Source organism: Anopheles gambiae, chromosome 3 (genome assembly GCF_943734735.2).
Source record: "Anopheles gambiae chromosome 3, idAnoGambNW_F1_1, whole genome shotgun sequence".
In the NCBI taxonomy this organism is placed as follows: domain Eukaryota; kingdom Metazoa; phylum Arthropoda; class Insecta; order Diptera; family Culicidae; genus Anopheles; species Anopheles gambiae.
In genome coordinates, this window is record NC_064602.1 from 41415448 (window position 1) to 41439382 (window position 23935).

The following is a 23935-nucleotide window of genomic DNA, read 5'->3' on the forward strand; positions in this document are numbered from 1 at the left end:
CTTTGAAAGGTACGGTTACATTCGTCATGGCCACTGGTTTTTGTGTGCTGCCATCGCGAATTGTCAAAAGCAAAAAACATACAAACACACACAGACACATTCCACGCCAAAACCTGATGGGAAATTCCTTTGCAGACACGCGAATAGCAGGCACACTGTCATATTTGTTGTGGCGCTTACCTTAGCGCCCGTCTTGGCGGCGGGTGATGAGTCTACTGTACCATGTGCACCAAGCTACCGAAACGAACAGAAAAAAACCTTATATAGACAGCTAGCTGGTGGATTTTCTGTCCTGTCGAAATAGAAAAACAAATCAATCCACTCCAACACACATCGGGTGACACATTGCCCACGAATGGTCTGCAAAACCGTTGAGACCAGCAGAACCAAAAAAAAAAAACACACAATGAATGGAAGAATGTTTCGTCCGGGAATTAATTCGATATTTATGCCAAGGACAAACGACCAACGACAGGCTAGCGACTGCACACATACATGGTCGTCGATGTCCGTCACAACCCATTGTAGCGTATGAACATCCCACGGGGGAAAAACCCCGCAGCAGTTCCGAATTGTTTGCGGTTTTGGGAATGGAAATTGCAGAGGCCAAAAAAAAATCGCCACATAAAAATCTCACTCGCTCCATTTCCGATTGAATCCGTCCTTGGACGTCGCTGTTTTCCGGTGTGTCGTCTCCGTTGTTACTGGCACAGCACAAAAAAAACGTTGTGTCTTGCTGTAGGCAAAATTAGAGATTGCAAAAAAAAAACAACGGGAGTAGGAAAACGCATTCAATCTCGAGACTCTAACAAGCCGCAAACCACATGCAATGTAGTATGTGCGGTGTGTGTTCACCCTGGTACCAGGGATAGGAAAAAGAATTTTCTTTATCAAATCAACCGTGCCCGGCGTTTCCATGGCTGTTGAGATGCTGTGGTCTCTCTTTTTTATACATATGTACGTCACTCTCTTGATGGTGAGAAGGAAAAGACCAAGCACAATGGCCATACTGAAAAATTATGTTTTATTTTTCACAAATAATTCAATTTACATCTAAGACTTAGTATTAGACAACCCAAAATTTATCCTAATTTAAAAGTCTTTTGAGCTAAATATTTAAATACCTCCATAATTGAATGGAAAGTTAGAACAAGTTAATATCACATTATTCAACATTTTTTATTTATAAAAACGAATCTCTTCTCTACAAATTATACAAAATTTTCACAAACATAGACCAGAGTGGATTTTTGCACCATACAAACCGTTCCCAAATGCATGCTACAGTGTAAGTTACCATAGGTGGCCTTTTTGCCCTGCCTTTCGCTAATGCCTGTCTATTCCTTCGTTTCCTATGCTCGCAAGTTGTCGTCAGCTAAACATTGTAGCCATTTTCTTCTCCTTCTTTACCACATGAATGTTTCATTGTCCAATTCTATTGCGATCGGCAATCACGCAAATGAAACGCACAATCAGTGTCGTATCGAAATAAATACCACGCCAGGGAAGAAAAGCTTTGATTCGTTTTTTGGGCGAGTGAACGATTGTTGCAATCAATTCGTATCTCTTGCGCTTTGAATGTAAGCCTAATATTGTAATGTAGCAAATAGAAAAGCTCGATAATACCTTTCGTACGCCCCAGGAATTTAAAATAAAATTACCCCGATGCGTATGAACCACTTGCTTATGCGTGTGTAAGTACGGTGGTAATGATCACGTGGTCATTAATTGTAATTTGGAATCCGTAACACCATGTCAATGATAGTTGCAACTAAAGCGCTTCTACTAAAGCACTCTATTCAAATCACCAAATATCCTTTTTCACATTGTTTGTCTCGCTACTTGTTATGGTACGGCGTATATTTTCCTCTCATTAATTTCCACCCGCTTAAAAGCCAAACGTGGATTGTCGTTTTTAAGCGCGCGTGCAAAACCAGTCATCAGAATTAAGCGGTGCGTGTGTACGCACCACCCGCCAGCCATAATTCCCATTTACTCTATCTGAAATGATATTTCTTGTCGCGCTTTTATGGGGTACTTGAAGCTTAAATTTCCATGAACATTTCATGTGCGTAAAATGGGGCCACAGATTTAAACGCGCCGCCTGTCCCGTCCCGTCCCACCGACCAACAGCATCAAGTGGGTTGCGCTAATGGATATTAAAGAGTGCGTAATGCGCACCGTGCCGTAAGTTTGGTGTACAAACGATTATCGTCGCCGTAAGGACCAATCGGCGAGATTTGGTTTAAATATTCCACACAAAAGACACGACACCGAAGGGCGATAGAATCTCCCCGTGGTGACAAACGCTTAATGGTCAATAACTTTAAACGATACCGCGAGGAAGTAGTGCGACGAATGCGAGAAGCTATTTTCTGCCTCTTGTCTTGTCATTGGAACGACGCTAGCAAGCGTCAACCGACAGAGCATCGCTTCGCACAGCTTTTCTGCAATGCGCTAAACGATTTGAAAGTGTTTTGCCTGTGCCTGGTTGGCTTTTTTGGTGTTTGTTTTGGTGTGCTGAACAAATTGCAAAAGATCTTCAAAGCGAACAGCAGCTGCTGAAAATCGGCAGAAGCGAACGGCTCCCAAGCGCCCAAGATGATTGCAAACGCTCTGCAACACCGTCTAATGAACGGAAATTAAGTAATTTACCTGTCCGCTCTCCGTAGTGGTGCGGAAGTTCGGTTGAGTTTTAATGATGAATTGCCACCATGACCGACATTCTGCCGTCCTTCCACTGGTTCCACTCTTCCGCCAGCCCTGGAATGACGAATGGCGATCTAGAAAATGACCAATGTTTTTTGCTCATTTTTCCACTGGAATTTGCTCTTGCCCCAGCACGAGCCATGCTTCTGCAAAAAGGGAAAAAATCAGAAAAGTAGGATCACAAACGAATAGTGACAGGGTGGAAAAATGTGTATCTTTTCGTAGCTCCCGTTTCCTTTACTTCCCTCCTCCTTGCGCCCACCGCGCAATGTCAAACCGATAAAGCATGAAGCAAAGCCTGGCGATGCCTTTTGAATGGTCGCCAGCACGCGCTTGTTCGTTTAGATCGAGAAAGAAACCAACAAAAAAAATACAGCACCATACAAGAGAACATGAGCAAGAGAGCGATGAAAAAAAACGAGAAAAGCATTTCAACTTTCCAAATTCAATTAAAATCTCGTTAGAACAATTTGTTCTAGGCAACAGTTTGGTCCATTTTCATGCCATTTCTTTCTGTTCTGTTGGATTTTTTTCTTTTCTTTTTTCTGTGTGTGCCAATTTTCTTTTTTGGCGTTTTTTTTCTCTGTGCTATGCAACTAGAAACATTTTTCCACCTTCTTTCCACCTTTCTCAGTGTGGATCATTCTACCAAGTTTCATGCGAACAGAACAGGGTGGTGGATGTTTTATTTTTCTTTAGCTTTAGTTCCCGTTACGTTTGCGTTGCATTCCATTGAAGCATCACGAGCAAACGAAACTCTCCACCACTCGTCCTGCAATAGCTGCAGGGCGAACATCCGCTTATTGTCTGCTATTATCCCCACGCCTCGAAACGAATTACTTGCTGTGTAGTGTAGCAACTGCAGCTAGTACTGTCAGTTTGGTTCATCGCGAGTGAAATTTATGAACATTTTGCAGCACCAACCAAAGCAGTTGGGACGGTTCATGGCTCTCTTTTCAGCGCAAGAAAATCCCCCCTTCATCAACTGAGCGGACAATACAGAGCGCCCAGTGCTTCCTACGGGCTTCCGAAAAATGTCAGTTGTACACAAGTGAAAAACCGATCTATCTCGGAAAATTGTTGAACTTCTAGTACAAAACTATTGCTACAGCTTCAGGGAAATGGCTCTTCCAGGAAGTTGTACAAACTCCCTTTTCAGTGCTGCTCCTTCCGCTTCCAGCACAACATGATGAATTGTTGCTGTGCTGTGGTGAATTGAATGAAAATCTTAAAGAATTCAAAGCTGCTAGAAATGTGTGCTTCATGTGCTAACCAAATTCGTCGAAATGGCAAAAAAGCGACCCATTTTGTGATGGATGGGCAGTGGCTGAATTGAAATGTTATTGTTATTTCATGCTTCTGTTGTACACCCCCCCCCCTCTCCCCTCGTTTTCTGATCTGTCCGGAAAGTTCACAGAAGAAAAGCAAACCAAAAAAAGGATGGAGAATTTGTAGAATTTAAACAAACCAATCATCCGAGCATCCGACGAAGGTTAGGCTGGGTGAGAGCAAACAAAGTGAAAATGTTTCAAATCTCCTAGGTACGTTCCGTCGTCAGGCCAGGCCAATTGACAAGGTGGTGCTGCTCATTTGTTTGATGAATTATGCATGCCCGGAAAGTACAAGATGAGAGCCGACAGAAGGCACAGTGTGTAAAATTGGCCAGACAACACAACAAATGACGGGTCTTTTCCTGCACCCGTCTTTCCCCGTCGATGAATGCTGCTGGGAAAATGTGAAGCAATCATCAATTGAGCGTGTTTGTTGTATGATGTACATTTCTGCTCCATAATAGCATCGTATCATGTTTCAGGCACAAAAGAAATCTGCAAAATTTGGTGTAGCCATTTATGCCACCGATACACCACTTACTACACTCACAGCTTCTGGGGGAAATGGTGCTGGTGAGAAATTTTGCAATCATCGGCACAATTATGACAGCTTATACAGGATTGCTTTTGGAGCTTCTAAAAGTTCCCTCTTTACGCATTACATGTTTCTTTTGCTACCCCAATGCACATAGCAAGCCAATGCAAGCGTGCAGCAAAATCGGAAGTGTGCACAAGAAAAATGAAGACATTTTCGATGCAGCAACCGTTGCACCACCGCACACACTGCGCGTTACTGGCAATAAATCATTTCACCATAAATACGGTGAAAAGAAATACGGTACGTGCTGGAGCATATTTTGAGGGTTTCGGTTTGCAGCCAATCCCAAAGCTCGTTCCTGCACTTTTACCCGTCTCCTGCATTGCAATATTATGTTGGTCAAAAAAGGGCGTTTGTATTGCTTTTTCGCTCGCCCATTTTAATAAATTTCCTTTTTTCCCTCCATCAACTTAGGTATTCCATTTTAGCCAATGGTGTGTTTGACGTTATGTTGTGGTGTACATCATGGCACCCCACTTTCCCCTTTTGATCATGACTGAGTGTTTGAGTATGTGCCAATTCAGCCTGATTGGGGTGACGCTTTCCACTCAACCAGAACAACTGCACCAGTGCTTTTTCTTGCTTCCAGCTAGTTGGCTGCTACTCAGCTGAATTACAGCAACGAATTTGCCAATGCACCTTTTTTTCTTCTCGAAGAAAACCAATTACCGAAAGCATTGAACCGAACTAACTGCAAGATGTAACGGGCGTGCGCGCTATACGTTTCTTTGTTGCCGCGAACTGTCGATATAAAGCCAAAAGCTAAACAACAACTTTGCTCCCCGTTGATGTTCATGTTGATGATGATGATGACGTCGAGAACCGACCGCGATAGAGTGGCGAAAGTCGCGTGCTGTGATAGTAAATTACAAAGTTTGCCGGGGCTGTGGGTACCCGTTCAACCGCAGCCATTTGACAGATTTCGTTATACACAACTATAATCCACCCATTTTCACCCTATTCTATCAGTCTTATCGTAACAGAATATGCGGTAAAGAGCGGAGGACCCAAGGAGCTAAGGTGAGGAATTTCTTAAAATTCAATATTTCACTCTCGCCCCCGTTGCTTCCCTTCTGGGAAAGGTGAGCTGATCCATTATGGCACAAACAACAAGAAGAGGATAAGAAGCGAGAGAATAAGACGTTGATTATCTGCTGCTGCAGTCTTTCTGCTTTCAAGAAGTGAGCGAGCGTTTTCTTAAGCCAGCCCTCTTCGGCGCACTATTTTGAGTGTGTGTGTGTGTGTGTTTGGCCCTCGAGTCAGACGAGGTTATCTGTCTGGTAAAGTTATCGTAGATATGAAATATGAAAATTACTTTTCTCGCTTCACTTCGTTCCTCCGCTCCCCTTACACCGATCGAGCATCCCGGTTTGCCTCTTCCACCGGCTGCTGCTGCTGCTCCTGGTAGGTTCACCTGTGAGCGATTTTTGTTTTTTTGTTGGCGTTTTTCCCTTTTGCTCGTATTATCATTATCTAACTTTTTCCAAGAAATGGGAAGAAAAGCTTGCCAAACTTCTCGTTTGTGTGCCATCGTTTCGGCTCAGCAGCAACGGCTTTGAGTGGTTTATATCTACACGCTACTGTTTTAAAGCTTTCCCTCATCCCAGAAAAGCTTAGTGCTAGAAGCTATACTGCAGTTTTTTTTGTATTCTTCCTTTTTACTTAAACACTTTTACCGGCAATCATATTGCAATTTTACATGTGGGAGCAAAAGTCTCACGTTAAATGTTAAATTCAAACAGCTTAACGATGCTTAACGATGCACTCTTTGAGGGGCTGTCAACCGAACAGTTATTGTGTAATGCAGCTCGCGTAATGAAAGGATTCCATCGACAAACGATGGTTGCTCTTTAATTAACTAAAAATGAACCTAAACGGATTGATTGTTTTATAATTTGACTCATTACAAATAAGCAGAATCATTATTGTTTTGATTGTAAGTCTTGAAACAATATAATGGCATCATTAAATAATTAAAAAATCCTACTACTTATTTGTTTTACTTTTCTTTCCCGTGTAACGTGTAACAAAAAACACAGCAAAATTATATATTCGATTAATCTAGCTCTTTTCATCGACAAAACAGCCACAAACAGCAGTTTTGTTCCTCGTCGAGCTAATTAAATAGTTAATTTCACCATGCACGGAACAACAAGTTTCAATGAGTAGTGGAAATTCAAATTGTTAAGCATCGACAAAAATAAAATAAAAATACAGAATCATATAATGCAGAGAAACGGTATACCTCCTCCCCATTGCCGTACCAAAACCAAACCCTAATGCGCAGTGGATTGGTATAGCTGCACACTCCCAGGCGGAAGTAGTAAATTACATCAGCTATTATTATCCCGAACCATAATCACCCATGCGGGGGGAGTGCGCTCATAAATTCCCATCCTCGCCGGTGATGCAAACGAGCGGTGCTTCATAAATTTCATCCCATCATACGTACACACACATTTACACACGCACCTTTCCTCTCACTGAGCTTTTCCAACGGCTAATATGCCCATTCTCCCCCGATTACTCCGTTTGAAAATGGAATTAATTTTTTTTTAACAAAAACATGTATGTAACCAATTTTTGTATCGCAAATCGAATTGTGAGCCAATTGGGCCGGTGTGCTAGATAGCATCGTTTGGAACCATGTTTTAGCGACGCACACGTGATAGGTTGGACGAGTATTGGAAGGGGAATGTGTGAACAAATTGAAACAAATCACTAATTTGTTCGTAACCGCTACTACCATTCCCTGTCGCACTATCAGGCCGATCCTGTGCCAAAAACTTCCATTAGGATGTAAAACACCGTTCATCTAAATTGCCCCAATCAAGAGTGTTGTGTTGTGTGTTGATTAAATCAACACGAAATTGTTGGACGTGTACGATGTTTAATTACATCAGAGTGTGAGTAAGTGTAGTTAGTGTAAGCCAGTCATTCTGGACTGCATCGTTTGCAATGATACCTTGATAAGGCAGAAAAATTCGAGTGGCTATGTTAAGGATGTACTTTCCTCTCTTCTTTTCATTGCGCTATCGAGATTAGATCCGTAACGTAATTGCATTTTAATCTGCAAATTTTGTAAAAACTATGAATAAATTAGCAAAAAACCGTCATTTTAGTATATAGGTGTTCTATCTCGTTCATTTATTGCGTTGATTAAATTCACCTTTTATCAGTGGTCCTTGTGGAATTCCCACAGCAACTCGGGAAGGTTTAAAGAGGCGCCGCTGGCCACGTCTAATAGGCTGTGGGAGCTTCCCAAATCCCAGGTTCGCCGTAAATCAGCTCCTGATTTGCGACCATACCATCCTTTATCGCATCGACAAATCTGTCCTGGCATAATTTACACTTAATCGAAAACCGATCAACCTTTCAGACCATCAAAACCAACCAAAGCTCTTGGTCGATTAATTTTCCTTCATCCCCACTACGGCACTACGACACCACATGCCTTGAGCGCTGTTTATGAAAGAGGGCGTAAATAGATGTCAGACATGGTGGAGAATCGATGCTTTGATAGAGCCAAACCATGAACGGTGGACTCATTATCGTCGGCCCCGTCACTGTTATCATAGCGACCAGCTATTTCTGTCTTGTCTGATTTTCCGATAGATCACGAAACACATACGCGAAGCATAGAAAGCTTTGTATGAAAATGGTTACGTTGAGTTGGTTTAGACTTACGCATTACATCGTGCTAGGTACATAAATTGATGCTTTTTGATGAATATTGCATTTTCTTTCCTTTAGAAACTTGTGCATCTGTCTATAACACAAAATCAAGAAAACTAGAAAAATTGAACAAATTTTTACGAAGGTGTGAATTATCGTCACTTTGAACATCAATTCGAGACGTAGTCTTACATCGACACCTTCCCTCTTCTGCGAATGTCACATGCATACATCACTGCTTCCCATTGCTGATGCACTTTCCCCGGCACCTCTAAAGAATTGGCATCATCTTATATCCAATTATGGCGTGCTTTCATTCGTAAAATTAACTATGAAGGGTACGAGCTTATTCGTTTCATGCCGCGAGCCGTTAAGCTTCTTACGCCATTGCCTTTATGCGTTATATGCTGTGCTTCAGTCGAATCTCAACTGGAGCATACTGCTTCCACGCACAAATCACACACACACTCACCTACTCCGCCTGAAGTGCATACGGCCGTCCGTACAACTCTCTTCTGTCTGCAAATGGCACTCATTAGCACTGCCGGGTTTGGCTTTGGAAAGATCCTTTAATCCTGCCAAATGCACACCTGCATGCGCGCAATCTCCGGCCAAGGCGACAAAATAGTGTCATCAGCAGAGAATCCTTTTGATCCGGGCGCTAATTAAATTCTAATCCATCCTCACGTGGACACACACACACACGCACATGCATTCACATTATTCTCGGACGTTTTTATGAACGTGTTGGTATGCGTGTCAAATGCGCGGTGGCACTGAAACGCCCTCAAAATATCCGGGCTGGTGCAGGTGATACATGGCGCACGTCCGTTCCGTCTAGGTAACACAGCACCGGTGCTGATGAAAAGTTATTTAATGCACTCATACTTATCCCAAACACACCCAAAACTAGCGATACAACAGCAAACCGACTGCTACATCACGTTTAACTAGCGACACACTACATCACGTTTAGCAAAGCCACCCACCGGTGGAAACACAGTCAGACCGAGCCCGGCTTTCATGTCTAGCGACGTGGAAAATGCAGCAGTACGATGTGTGTGTGCGTTTGCGTTTGGTCGACTGACTTCTTATCGAGTTGCATCCTGTTTACTACAGCCCGATCCCAGCTAACCACATCTTCAAAGAACTCCGTGCAGCAGTAGCAACAGTATCAGCCGGTCGCTTTACCACATGGTCTTGATTAGCGAGATCGAATAATCCTAATCCTGCTGTTTCGTTGTATCGATTAAAGTCTACACTGCTTACCTATGTGCACTACAGTAAATGTGCTCTTTTTCTTCCCTTGTCTTGTAAATAATTTAATTTATTTCATTTCCATCCCACGCGATGACGGTCTTCGGTGTGTGCTTGGGTGTCCAAGGGCGGCCGGTGGTCAGCGCTGCTCACGCAAATCTGCTTAATGCAGGAAAGGAGAAAAGGAAAATCTGTTTGACTAACCAATCGTAGTAGATTGCTTTGAGTTTGCTCTATTAGCACTAATTCCCTTTCATTCCAATTTGATTCGTTTTCTATCCAATTTGCATGAACATTCCTTTCCCTTTCCCAGCATTCCAACTGCATGTCTTTTTTAGATTAAATCTTGTAAAAATTGCTGCCCCATTTTGCAAGAGACTGCAGACGATCCAATCTTGGCGCGTCCCTGCTGCTCATCTAAGATGTATCATCACTGATTGATTTTGTGTTCTTTTTCTTCTCTGTACTGCTCATCAAACATACATACCGTGTTACCGGCCCCTGGGGGATAACAGGTCACCGCCACCGATGGCGACAAGGATCGGCCACAGAACATCGTCTACTTCCTCACCGGTCAGGGTATCGATCCGGACAATCCCGCCAACAGCAAGTTCGACATTAATCGAACTACCGGAGAAATCTTTGTGCTCAAGGTAAGTTGACACTCCACAGACACAGGTGTATGGATGCTATTGCTGCGGTCTTAATTAACTACGCTCATCTGTGTTTACCGAGCCCCGGGATTCTGAGGGCACCGGGCAGACTTTGGGGTTGGGTTGAATCGATTGTAGAAGTTGCTCTAGCTGGTACGTCTTGCCGTACGCTCGATTGTATCCGGAAGCATTTTCCATGACACTTCACTTCAAGACCGTTCGAACAGCATACGCCACCAGCATCAGCAAGAATTGAGAACAAATCGATAAGTCTCGGAATGGCACTGTTGCGAAAGGCACCACGACCACCACCACCACCACTACCAGATCGCTTCATCGCTTTGACATCAAGAGCAAATTGAATAGTTTCGGACCATCGTGACCATTTGACTTCCGGTTGGCTTTTCTCTTCTCCTCTGCGTTGATCTCCTCCCCACAGTTGGCAAGTTGCTAAACGGGCAACGCAATGAGCGTTGGAGCAACTTTTCCCCTTCCGTCCCAGACAACTCAGCTTTCTTTATAATGGACACTACCCGGGATTGGCTTAATCATACCGACGACAAGAATATTATGAGAATGTCCTCCCTAGACCGTACTACGTGCTCCCGCTTTGCACGCGCAGCGATTCCTGGCTGTGTCGAATGCAGAACCCGCAATGCTCATCGAATGCCTGGGTGTCGACGCCTTGCAATAAGTATCTTCTGAAGGCGGTATGTGTGAGTGTGTGTGTGTGGTGTATTCTGCTTCCGGCCGTAAGCTGTCATAAATCAAAAAACTTTGCACAATTTATCTTTCCCGTGTCCTCCTGCTCGAATCGACATCGATATCGAAGTGCCAGAAGTATTACAGTACCGACCGGGTGGGTTGGGGCTTCCACCGAAAGATACGATGGTGGTTCTACGAACGGTCCGAGCCAGTCGTACAGACCGTGGGCTGTCAACATTCGTTTAGAAAACGATGAAAATGCCGGAACTAATCTCTCCGCCCACGGGTGAGCGAAACTGCCTGAGGAGAAGCTGGCCAGAGATGCTGAGGTGAAGTTCCGCTAAATTAATGACTTCATCACGTCGTTCGAAAGGGCGGATCACGCACCGTGCAGACCGGGAAGACGGTGTGCTTCCGCATTTGGTTTAATGCCAACCCGAGCCAAAGTCATAAATTCAAATGAGCGATTTTAGCTTCGCTCTCCCCGCTCTTTCTAATTGGATGCAATTTAGGGCGCGTCAGAAAAGCGCGCGCTGCAATTAAAATTCTGCCTTGTTCGTAGTTTTTGATGCGAAGTTTTGCACAATTTTTGCTCCATTTCTTATGCGGCAAAAATTTGGAAGCTCAGCTTCAAACCTCTACCTTTGCTCGGGTGCCAATGAATTTACGATTCCACTCAATGGTTTGGCGCATCGAACTTATTTCTCGCTTAAAGAATCAAAAACGTGTCAAAAAGTGCCAACGGCTGCCATCAAAATGCTTGAAAGTGCCATTACGTTTACTAACCAAAAACCCTCTGACCCACGGAAAAAAACCATCGAGCACCGAGCTGGGTAGGTTGGTGTGCATAGTGAGCTTTCTTTCCGAAAGTCAAAAACAACTTTTATTTTCGCAAAAACGGAAGGTCAAAACTGATAGTACGTCTTCCACTTGCAACACGCAGCAAGGAAACAACTGTTCAACCAACCCAACACAAGCACTCGCCAGTCAATATAGACGGCCATTAAAAATGCATTTGTGGGAGCGCTTGAACGAAACTTGCTGCTCGCCCCTCCGGGCAGGAAGCAAGGAGACAACGTAGTGTCACCCACTAGAATGCTGTATTACCAATTCCTGTCACATTTCCACGTAAAGCTGGTGCGGACACCATTTTACATGCCTCCTGCGTTTGCCTCCTCTCCCTGGGCGAAGTAACGTAGTCTGCCGGGGCACTTAAAAGTTATCAAATTTTACGCTTTGACAGAGCGGATCGATCGAGGCTCGGGGCTGAGCTGCGGTAACGAGTCAGCCGGCTATTGCAAAGAATCGAACACACGTCTAAACCGGGTGAGGTTCTGTAGGCACACACCCTTTGCGTGTGTGGTGAAGAATGTATGCCGCTGTCGTCGTGGTGACACATTCGCGTAAACTTTGGAACACCGGACAGGAGTCGCAAAAGTTTAACCAAGCTTTCAATCCCCCACCCCAATCCGAACAGTCTGTTTTTGAGCTACTTTGGTGAAAGTTTGGCCACTCTATACACACACACGCCACACACATTCAACCGATGCGTGAAATATGTGATCTCCTCCACACCATACGGGGGCTGTGATCTTTCTGCCAAAGCTCTAGCAGCAGGGTGTGCGCCAGCCGTCATTTGCAGGCACAGCAACCAGCCGCCTCCACGAGACACCAGCTGTGACGATCGCTATTTATTCATCGTGCTGGCAAGTAAGTAAGAAGCAGCAGCAGCAGCAGCAGCAGCAGCAAGAACTAAGTTCGTTTCCCGAAGGGATATCCCTCCGTTACTTGGGAGGATCGTATTTTAAACGCACTCTTTGCTCGATTGCGGGAATGCCCTGGGCGCGCCCCAGTGGGAAGTAACAAATGAGAAAAGATGTTCTCAGTCTTTCTCTCCACTTAGTACGAAAGTTTGCTGCCTGTCCTTCCCCATTTTGTTCGGTGCTTTTTGTTAGCAGCTTCCTTTTTTTTGTTGGTTTGGGTAGAAGCGCTTCTTTAACGAGTGGCCAAGAAGGCAAGAAATTATACACCAATTTCCGAAAATCGCAGGCACACCGAAGGGGCAGAGAAGAAACAAAAAGCCCCTGAGCTTAGGTGAACGAAAAACTTTCCCGGTTATCACGGTTGGTAAAGCAAAGAGGAAGAAGAAAAAAAACACAGGAACTACACAAAAGGGCCCAATTGTAGAAGGAAGGCAAGAAGCACGAAATAATGGAGGAAAAAAGAGCAACGTTCAATAAATAATATTTAAGTCGGCCAAAGGTTTTGCTCACCGGCGGGGCAGTGCACAAAAAGTCGGTCCCGCACTTGGAGAAAGACACGGAATGGCCACTTGACCAGGATTTTCTTTTTTTTTTTTTTTTTGAACACACACCGTCTTCGCTGCTTCACTGACTTTTTGATGTCATTTTACGACCGCACGGTGGAGGTGGGCGATAAAAGTAGGAAAAGGTTGGAATATTTAGCCGAAGATTTCTGACGGCTTCTCACTCACTTCCCGTTCTTCCGTACCGTCGATGTGTACAGTGTGTGTGTGTGTGTGTGTGTGTGTGTAATCCTGCAGCAATCGTTCCGGTTCCGGAAGTGGGTGTCACTCGAAGGGGCAATAAAAGGCGTATTGTGCACAAAGCGACCGGATGGAACCGTTTGGCCTTTAACCCACCTGTGTAAAGGGGGAAAACGGGAGGGCGGAAAGGAACAAGACGGTACGACTTACGAGGTAAAACTTATCAGGAACTTATCAAAAAGCGACAGAACGGCTTTTTTTTTTGGCACCAGCACCAGTCTGCCACGGTTTGACACACGGTGCCACCGTCTTGCTTCGTGGAAAGCACCGCCGGGGAAAAGTAGATCTGTGCAAGCAAGCAGCTCGTACTAATATAATCGGCTAACGGTTGCGCTTGCTTTCGCCGCTTGCTCTTGGGTTCTTCTTCCGATTTCCGCCGCACGTTAGTTACCTAAAGCACATCGTAATTATGATAAGCAGCCGTATTTGTGACCGTGTTCGCCCTTTTGCCCTGCCATTCCTGCTATCTACAGATCGTTTCGTGTAGTCAAAGTTTGCCTGTTCGCCCATTGCGAACGATGGGGTGGCCTTTCTGCCCTGCCGCGTCACGGGGAACGGGATTTTCATTGATGCATTTTTCATGACCCGCAGACATCTTGCGCATCGTGCTCCTCGCCCTTACCACTTCTATCCACTTGTGCAACGATCGCTAGAAGGATGCCATGTTCCTGTGGAACTCTTTAGAGGGTTTTTTTAGTCCTGTCGTTCCCTGTCTTGTTTGGCAAAGATACGACGTAGCCTTCTTTCGCGTTAGCAGCAGCGTTGGCACCAGCAGCAGCAGCAGCATTTTGGCTCGCTCGGCACTCGACAGCTTAAGCTATCAAAAATTACAAGAACATTATGAAATTGTTTGCTTATTTGCAGCCAGCTTACCCCCCATTCGTGTACTGCTGCTGCTTGTGCGCTTCGTCTCGTGTCATTAAATATCCAACTAATGATAGTTCGGTTGACTTTGGGATCGCTGGCAGCTGGCCGGAAAAGAAGCCTTTAAGGAGCTTATTTGCGACGTACAGAATTTAATTGTGCTGGTTTGTGTACATTAAAGTATCTTAAACGTCTCAATCGAAGGCACGCAAGTACAATAAATCGTGCCAATAAAGTATTAATTAAACATGATATCTTTCCACCAGCAGCATCAGCAGCACCAGCAGCAGCACTGCTATTGGTTCAGTAAGCTTTCGTTCTTTGAGTTTTCGGCTAACGATACGCTCTTACACTCAATTAAACGTGTATCCATCCGCGGAAATCGAAATTTAATTCACTGTAAAAATGTGCGGGCATTTCCCACCGGCAACACGACCACGCACCACGCCTGAGGAAAAGGTCTTCGGGTTTTCCGCGCCCACTCCAGCAGAACCCAAAAACACACACACCCACACACACACACACACACACACACACACACACACACACACACACACACACACACACACACACAGACAAACAGACACAGAGTGTGGACGCGGAAAGTTTATATTTGATGTTTTTGTTTGCAATCGAAATGGATGGAAGCTTGATTCGCCATTTATTTATGATCTTTTCGCTCTATCTGGCCGGGCCGGTATCCTTCCCCCCGTCCCTGTTTGCAGTGAGCCATTCCGTGGAACCGGTTTTCGGCATTTATTGGATTTCTCCCAATCACTCTGAACGCTCGGAAAAGCCTGTTCGAGCACGGAGAAAAACCGATGCCAACCACCACCACCAACATCATCACCGGGGAGCGTGTGCTTTATTGGTGGTAAAATTTATCATTTTCTTTCGTTTTGTCTCATTTTCGGGTGTTCTGTTGTGCGCGGCACCCACAAAACGGTACCCATAATCCAACACTTTTCGCCGGCGGGAAAATTGTGATAGCTTTCATCCTGCCTGCTGCGGTCTCCCCCTTTAGGACAGGCAATCGAAATTGATCCGATTCTCTTCCGTAATCCTTCTTCACCCGCCTAGGGGGTGCGGGTTTGATGGTAGGGAGGAAAATGTGTGTTTGTGTGTGTGTGTGTGTGTGTGTGTGTGTGTGTGTGTGTGTGTGTGCCTTCTGTGATGTCGATGCAAAAGGTAGCAGTGGTAGTAGGCAGCAGAAAACCTCAATCTTGCTTGTACATTTAATTTGATTTCTGTCTTGTTTTTGATTGCCTTTTTTCAATTCGCGATACTTTTTGTGCTTCCTTTCGCGTGTCGATGGCGCACTGGTCTTGATGTCTCTTTGCCATTGTTTCGGGTGCTAAACGACGAGGATGGTCTTTTTGGTTTTGTTTTTTTTTTTGTGCAAAAATGCTTCGTAATGCAGCGCCTTTCTTTTTTTTCTTGCTTGCTGCCGTGCCGTCTAACGACAGTTTGATGGTTCGTTGAGTGTCCCTGAACCGTGCGATGGCAACATGCGGACACCCAGCATGCTGAAGCTCACTGCAACAAATAAGGAATACACACAAAAAAACATATTCTACTTCTCTACTACGCCTCCAGCCCAGCCGGACTTTGCCAGCAGATTTCCTGCGAACGTTTCACAAGCACCGAAATTCGACAAATAATAACACGCGACACAGAAAGAAACGCCTCTGCACAGTCTTGAAAGTCATAAAAGCTAATGGCTTTAGGGTTGAGCCCCCCACCAGCAGCAGCATCGGTAGGGTGGGTGGATATCGCTGAAATATTCATGTAAATGTTCCTGATGGGCGCAATTTCGAAACGGCGATGCGCTCTTGCCGTGACTGGCCCGAGAACGAAACATGCACGACGACGACGAGATGTTTTGCGCTTGATGTTATGTTAGTTTTATGCGCGCCTAAAAGATCGTTCACGCGGTCTTGTGTATGTGTGCGTGGGTTTAAAAATTGGTGAAAAATATGCACACGCCCATTTGGAGAGAGAGAGAGAGAATGAGTGAAAAAAACCGACCCCAAAATGGACACGTATAAAATGGGCATTTTCATTCGCCACCGGAAACAATCTGTACGAAACAACCAACCTGGCCTTGCTGAAGAAACATGCCGGCTGCTGCTGCTGCTACAGCTGTGAATTAAATGACAATATGGCGACAAACATGTCCCAATCGTCAACTTGATCACGGGCATGGTACGGACGTTCCGTTTTAGCGCTGCTCGTTGCGGGAGGATCGGGGGGAGCTTTCCAATATCAATTAATATTAATTTTGCGTCGTAACGAACGACCGATTTGCCGTTCAATTGCAAGAAATGCTGGCGCCTAATTGAATGAGACCCTGATTTATGACGGGCACGGGTGCAAAATCGTACCCAAGAATTTCAAATTCCAACTCGTACGGTGCTCCATTACTGTTATGTGTTTTCTTCTCGCTGGAAATGGAAATGGATGCAGGAAGCTATTTTCCACCCTCCACGAACGCATGACATGGAGCTGGAATTCTAGAATGAAAACATTTTCAGATGATATGTTTCCTACAACACCGCACCCTCCAAATGCGGCGATCGTTGGCAAGAGTGAACCACATATTAACTAACCGCTGGTTTTGCAACACAGCGCCGCTTCATCAACCAACCCGAACAGGAAAAGAGATTTTAATTTAATCAGTCGTCTAAAGCGCTCGTCCGCTCGACCAGCAGCTGCTAGAACAACCCGCCCTCCTTGTAGGCTCTGTCCACTTAGGTCCTGATTTCATACCATCTCGTACGAATGCACAATGCTTCATTCCCATGATCGTCATCGTTCCTTCCATTCCCTCACGGCAAACAGCAAACAACGAGCACGGAACAATTTAAGCCAATTTCTGTCCGAGCTGTATTTAATTAATTATTTACCATTGGAAAAGCGCATTTGGTCAAACGTGAACGTAGACACACACACGCTCGCGCACTACAAGGCGTTGCCATTTCTATCCCGACAGCTGCAACCTAGAGGCAGACGCCTCTAATACCGTTCCGTTCCGATGTAAGAAGGTACATCGTAATTGTGCCTCGCTCTCGCCCGGATCTCCATTACGACACACACAAGTACACAATGCACTTGCACTTTCGATTTCTGTCTCTCGCTTATGTTAACGCTTTTGAATAATTTATTAAATGAAGGGTTGTAAGAAAGGCACCAACACACCTGCATGATTCTACGGGAAAATCAGGTAAACAATAAAGTTTCCCAGAGCATGGGATTGTGACCTCACACCCGGGTGCATGGGAACCGTGGCAAAAGGTAGGGCAGTACCAAACTGACCACTGACCGCAGTGTCAGCAGGATATGGCATATTTAAACAAATCACCTTACGTTACGCTTTGCGAAGCAACGATCTCTCTGTCTCTCTCTCGGAAGTGTTTTAACTCATGATACGTGCTTTGTTCTGATGACGTGCGGTAACCGAGATTTATTAGAGCTTGCAACGTTATGCCGTGCGGTGCTCACAGTGACAGAGAAACAACGGAACCACTAATTGAATAAATTTGTTTCATTTAACGAATACATCATGGCACGAGTTTCACTCGCTGTTGCCATTTCTCGAAACTTTGGTTGGTGTTTTGTGTTAATCCGCTTGGTTGTTCCGTTTTAAAACTTCCAAGTAAGTGTTTTGTTATTGCATCCGTTCACCTTTTAAGGGTGTAGAGCAGACTCAACACAACACCAAGTAGAGATCCGAAGGAAACTATCGTTCTGTGATGAAGCTTAACTCTTTCGATGCAAATGTCCCACTCCTCGTGACACCAATCCGAGCTTTATTCACGGCGAATGATTCAACGGAACGCACCTTCACCACCGGCACTGAAGGGATCTAATTTCGTTTGGATCTTTGACAAGTTCACTTCCCTTCCGAGTGTTTGTAGCACAGCGCACGCGAAGCATCGTGTGCCACAAAGTGCCATTTTCAATTTGTCGAGTTAATTGAACGGGAAATGGAACACTGATCGATTCTCTCGCCCTACTTGATAATGATGTCCTTCTGGGCACGGTCTGCGCGTGTTTGTTTGTGACACTCTTTTGGTACAATGATGTTCCGTGTCTCTGTCGGTTCGCACGAAACGATTCGCCACTGTCCCGGATCCAATAAAACCAAAGTGTGGGGTCATCTGGTTGGATGTGTGTTTGTAATGATTTTCGCTGTCCGCTCTCTTCCGCACCGAACCCGGGGAAAGGGTTTACTACGAACTGGCCCACTTCCCACATTGTGCACTGTCGGACAGATCGCGCCACGACGAAACCAGTTGACCCAACCAATAAGCAGGTCGATTGGGTAAATTAGGGATTTATCATTGAACCCACTCTGTCACGGTCCAACCGGTCAGAAGTGTAACGCTGAAAAGATTCCACCGTACCGGTACGGCTTTTCTCATCGTTTCCCCCCACGTTTTTACTTTTCCACAGCCACTGGATCGAGATCAACCGAACGGTCGACCGCAGTGGCGTTTTACCGTGTTCGCGCAGGACGAAGGTGGCGAAGGGCTGGTCGGCTACGCGGACGTGCAGGTGAACCTGAAGGACATCAACGACAATGCGCCCATCTTCCCGCAGGGTGTCTATTTCGGCAATGTGACCGAGAACGGTACCGCTGGCATGGTTGTAATGACCATGACGGCCGTCGACTACGATGACCCGAACGAAGGTAAGTGTGGTGCTTTATTCTTCTTCACCCGCCAGTGTTTGATTGTGTCCTCATCAATTGGACTCATTGTTACACACAAACCAATGATGACCGAGACGATGAGCGCTTTCAAATGTCCAGTGGGCTACCGTTTTCTTTTTTAATCCTTCATTTGCCTCCCCATTGCACAACACACACAAACGCAATCTCACACACAGGTACGAACGCAAAGTTGATATATTCCATCGAAAAGAACGTGATAGAGGAGGAAACGGGCTCACCGATATTCGAGATCGAGGCGGACACGGGCGTGATTAAGACGGCGGTCTGCTGTCTCGATCGGGAGCGCACGCCGGACTACTCGATACAGGTCGTGGCAATGGATGGCGGGGGGTTGAAAGGGACTGGGACGGCCTCTATACGCGTCAAGGATATAAACGACATGCCGCCCCAGTTCACCAAGGACGAGTGGTTCACGGAGGTGGACGAAACGGACGGTACCAATCTGCCGGAAATGCCCATCCTCACCGTGACGGTGCACGACGAGGACGAAACGAATAAGTTCCAGTACAAGGTGATCGACAACAGTGGGTACGGGGCGGACAAGTTCACGATGGTGCGCAACAACGACGGTACGGGCAGCTTGAAGATTGTGCAGCCGCTCGACTACGAGGATCCGCTGCAGAGCAATGGGTTCCGGTTCCGCATCCAGGTGAACGACAAGGGCGAGGACAACGACAACGACAAGTACCACGTGGCGTACTCGTGGGTGGTGGTGAAGCTGCGCGACATCAACGACAACAAGCCGCAGTTCGAGCGGCCGAACATCGAGGTGTCGGTGTACGAGAATGCGGACGTGGGCAAAACGCTGGAAACGTTCAAGGCGACCGATCCGGACCAGGGCGGCAAGAGCAAGGTGTCGTACGCGATCGATCGCTCGTCCGACCGGCAGCGCCAGTTCTCGATTAACCAGGAAGGCACGGTGACGATTCAGCGCAACCTCGACCGGGAAGTGACGCCCCGCCATCAGGTGAAGATACTGGCGATCGATGATGGTATACCGCCGAAAACGGCCACCGCCACGCTGACCGTGATCGTGCAGGACATCAACGACAATCCGCCCAAGTTCCTGAAGGACTACCGGCCTGTGCTGCCCGAGCATGTTCCGCCGCGCAAGGTGGTGGAAATTTTGGCCACCGACGACGATGACCGCTCGAAGAGCAATGGGCCACCGTTCCAGTTCCGGCTCGATCCGGGCGCGGACGACATCATCCGCGCGTCGTTCAAGGTGGAGCAGGACCAGAAGGGCGCCAACGGGGACGGTATGGCGATCGTGTCCTCGCTCCGCTCGTTCGATCGCGAGCAGCAGAAAGAGTATCTGATCCCGATCGTGATCAAGGATCACGGCAACCCGGCCATGACCGGCACCAGCACGCTAACCGTCGTGATAGGTGACGTCAACGACAATAAGATGCAGCCCGGCTCGAAGGACATATTCGTGTACAACTATCTGGGGCAAGCGCCGGACACGCAGATCGGGCGGGTGTACGTGTACGATCTGGACGATTGGGATCTGCCGGACAAGAAGTTCCACTGGGAGTCGCAGGAGCATCCACGCTTCAAGCTGGACGAGGACACGGGCATGATAACGATGCGGCAGGGCACACGGGACGGCCGGTACCATCTGCGGTTTAAGGTGTACGATCGAAAGCACACGCAGGCGGACGTGCCGGCCAATGTGACGGTGACGGTGCGTGAGATACCGCACGATGCCGTCATCAACAGTGGCTCGATCCGGATAGCGGGCATTACGGATGAGGATTTCATACGCGTGTGGAACTACCGGACGCAGAGCTTGTCACGCAGCAAAGCCGACCGGTTCAAGGACAAGCTGGCCGACCTGCTCAACATCGATCGGGAGAACGTGGACGTGTTCAGTGTGCAGCTGCGCCGCAAGCACCCGCCTCTAACGGATGTACGCTTTTCGGCGCACGGTTCCCCCTACTACAAACCGGTCAGGCTGAACGGCATCGTGCTGATGCACCGGGAGGAGATCGAGAAGGACGTCGGCGTGAACATAACGATGGTGGGCATCGACGAGTGTCTGTACGAGAACCAGATGTGCGAAGGCTCGTGCACCAACACGCTCGACATCAGCTCGCTGCCGTACATGGTGAACGCGAACAAAACGTCACTGGTCGGGGTACGCGTGGACGTGCTGGCGGAGTGTACCTGCGGCGCTAGAAACTTCAGCAAGGCCGAATCGTGCCGCTCGTCCCCGTGCCACAACGGGGGCCGCTGTATGGAGACGCGGTACGGGCTGAGCTGCTCGTGCCCGACGGGCTACACCGGACCGCGCTGCCAGCAGACGACGCGCAGCTTCCGCGGCAACGGGTGGGCCTGGTATCCGCCGCTCGCGATGTGCGACGATTCCCATCTGAGCTTCGAGTTTATCACGCGCAAGTCCGACGGGCTGCTGCTGTACAACGGACCGATCGTGCCGCCGGAGCGCGACGAGCTGCTGGTGTCGGACTTCATTTCCGTCGAGCTGGAGAGAGGCTTCCCAAGACTGCTGATTGACTTCGGCTCCGGCACGCTGGAGCTGCGGGTAAAGACGAAGAAAAGCTTGGACGATGGCGAATGGCACCGGCTGGACATCTTCTGGGACACGGAGAACGTGCGCATGGTGGTGGACTACTGCAAGTCGGCCGAGGTTTCGGAGATGGAGGACGGTTCGCCGCCCGAGTTCGACGATTCGTCGTGCCAGGCCCGCGGTACCATCCCCCCGTTCAACGAGTACTTGAACGTGAACGCGCCGCTCCAGATCGGTGGCTTCTATCGCGAGCAGTTCGATCCGACGCACTACCGCTGGAACTACATGCCGATGGGCAAGGGCTTCGACGGGTGCATCAAGAACCTGGTGCACAACAGCAAGCTGTACGATCTGGCCCATCCGGGGCTGTCGCGCAACAGCGTCGCCGGCTGCCCGCAGACCGAGGAGGTGTGCAGCCAGAGCGAGCAGACGTCACGCTGCTGGGAACATGGCAACTGCGTCGGCAGCTTTACTGAGGCGCGCTGCCAGTGCCGCCCGGGGTGGACCGGACCGGCTTGCAACATTCCCACCATACCGACGACGTTCAAGCAGCAGAGCTACGTGAAGTACGCGCTGTCGTTCGAACCGGACCGCTTCAGCACGCAGATACAGTTGCGCTTCCGGACGCGCGAGCAGCACGGCGAGCTGTTCCGGGTGAGCGATCAGCACAACCGGGAGTACGGCATACTGGAGATTAAGGACGCGCGGCTTCGCTTCCGGTACAATCTGAACTCGCTGCGCACGGAGGAGCGGGACATCTGGCTGAACGCGATCGCGGTCGACGATGGCCAGTGGCACGTGGTGCGGGTGAACCGGCACGGTTCGGCCGCCACGCTCGAGCTGGACGGTGGCGAGGGCCGCCGGTACAACGAAACGTTCACGTTCGACGGGCACCAGTGGCTGCTGGTGGACAAGCAGGAGGGCGTGTATGCCGGTGGCAAGGCGGAGTATACGGGCGTGCGCACGTTCGAGGTGTACGCCGACTACCAGAAGAGCTGCCTGGATGATATCAGGTAACAAATCAGTGGCAGTTGCTCTCTTCTTTATTTTACCAAATGTGTTTCTCACTAATGATGGGAATTCTTCTTCTGTCTCTCTTTTTTACTTAAACAGACTCGAGGGCAAACATCTGCCACTGCCGCCGGCGATGAACGGTACGCAATGGGGCCAGGCAACGATGGCTCGCAACCTCGAGCGGAACTGCCCGTCGAACAAACCGTGCGCCAACGTGATCTGTCCGGATCCGTTCGAGTGTGTCGATTTGTGGAACGAGTACGAGTGCACGTAAGTAATGCATCCCGGTGAGGGCGCCCAAAAACCGCCACTCTTCTCTCTTCCCATTTCGGTGAACCATGACCAAAACCATCATCCACTCTGTTATCTATCGACGGAAGAAATCAACCGCGAAACGCACATACACACCCGGCCCCCAGGGGACGACAATGCAATCAAACTGTAGTTCCCAGGGTGGACGGGAGCTTTGTGTTGTGTCGATGACGGTGGGCCAAAAAGCAACAAAACAGCCGATTGCTCCCCGTGTTGAACGTGTCTAGTCATTGATCCGACATCGAGCATCCCTTCTTGATCTACTAACAGCAAGCAAAACACACCAACACCCTAACATCATTTCCTCATTCATTTTCAAGCACACGAAAGCATAAACCAGTCATACCACAACAGTCTCACCTCATCTTGCATGCTCATCTCGATCACCTAGCTTTCCCGCCCTCGAGCACAATCCACATCACGTATCACTTTTCCTCACAACTCCTTTTACCCTCGCCATCATCATCATCATCAGTGTGCCTGTATTTAGTTTACCTTGTTTATTGATCATTTTCTGCATGCCCACGAAAGGAAGGAACATGTTTGTTCCTTTTTGTATGTGTGAGTGAGCGTATGAATGAGAACGAATGGGTAAGGTTTATTTTTTGCCACGTAACGGTAAGAGCCTCCCCGGTTAATCCTTGACCTTGGCTGAGTGCTGTAGCTAGAGCTGTTTCGGGCGATCCGAAGTGTGATCCGTCATGAATAGAAATCCTTGAACGCGTGGGCTTTTTTTCCTCCTGCAGGGCATTCCAGAGTCTTCCGGACGAAGTGCAACAGCAAACAAAACAAAACACACACACACACACACGCAAAAGTAACTTCATCTTTTCCCTCTCTCGAAAAACAACTTCATCTACCCACTTCGGGACACACAGCACTACGTGTCCTCTTTTTGTGCCGAGATACTTAATTTTCTTTTCGACCCACAATACTGCACCGCAACAAAAAAAAACCCGGGAAATAGGAAACGAATCACACAAAAA

The 23935-nt window shown here is 47.5% G+C and overlaps 1 protein-coding gene across 18 annotated transcripts in view; it reads left to right on the forward strand.

Moving 5' to 3' along the window:
• LOC1279132 (neural-cadherin) overlaps nucleotides 1-23935 on the forward strand; it is a 253380-nt gene that overhangs the window by 203821 nt on the left and 25624 nt on the right. For all 18 annotated transcript variants that reach the window (XM_061661989.1, XM_061661987.1, XM_061661984.1 and 15 more), the window contains 4 exons: nucleotides 10086-10223; nucleotides 18814-19051; nucleotides 19249-22636; nucleotides 22737-22907. In XM_061661989.1, coding sequence (XP_061517973.1) covers nucleotides 10086-10223; nucleotides 18814-19051; nucleotides 19249-22636; nucleotides 22737-22907 — 3935 coding nt within the window. The remainder of the gene's footprint in view (nucleotides 1-10085; nucleotides 10224-18813; nucleotides 19052-19248; nucleotides 22637-22736; nucleotides 22908-23935) is intronic.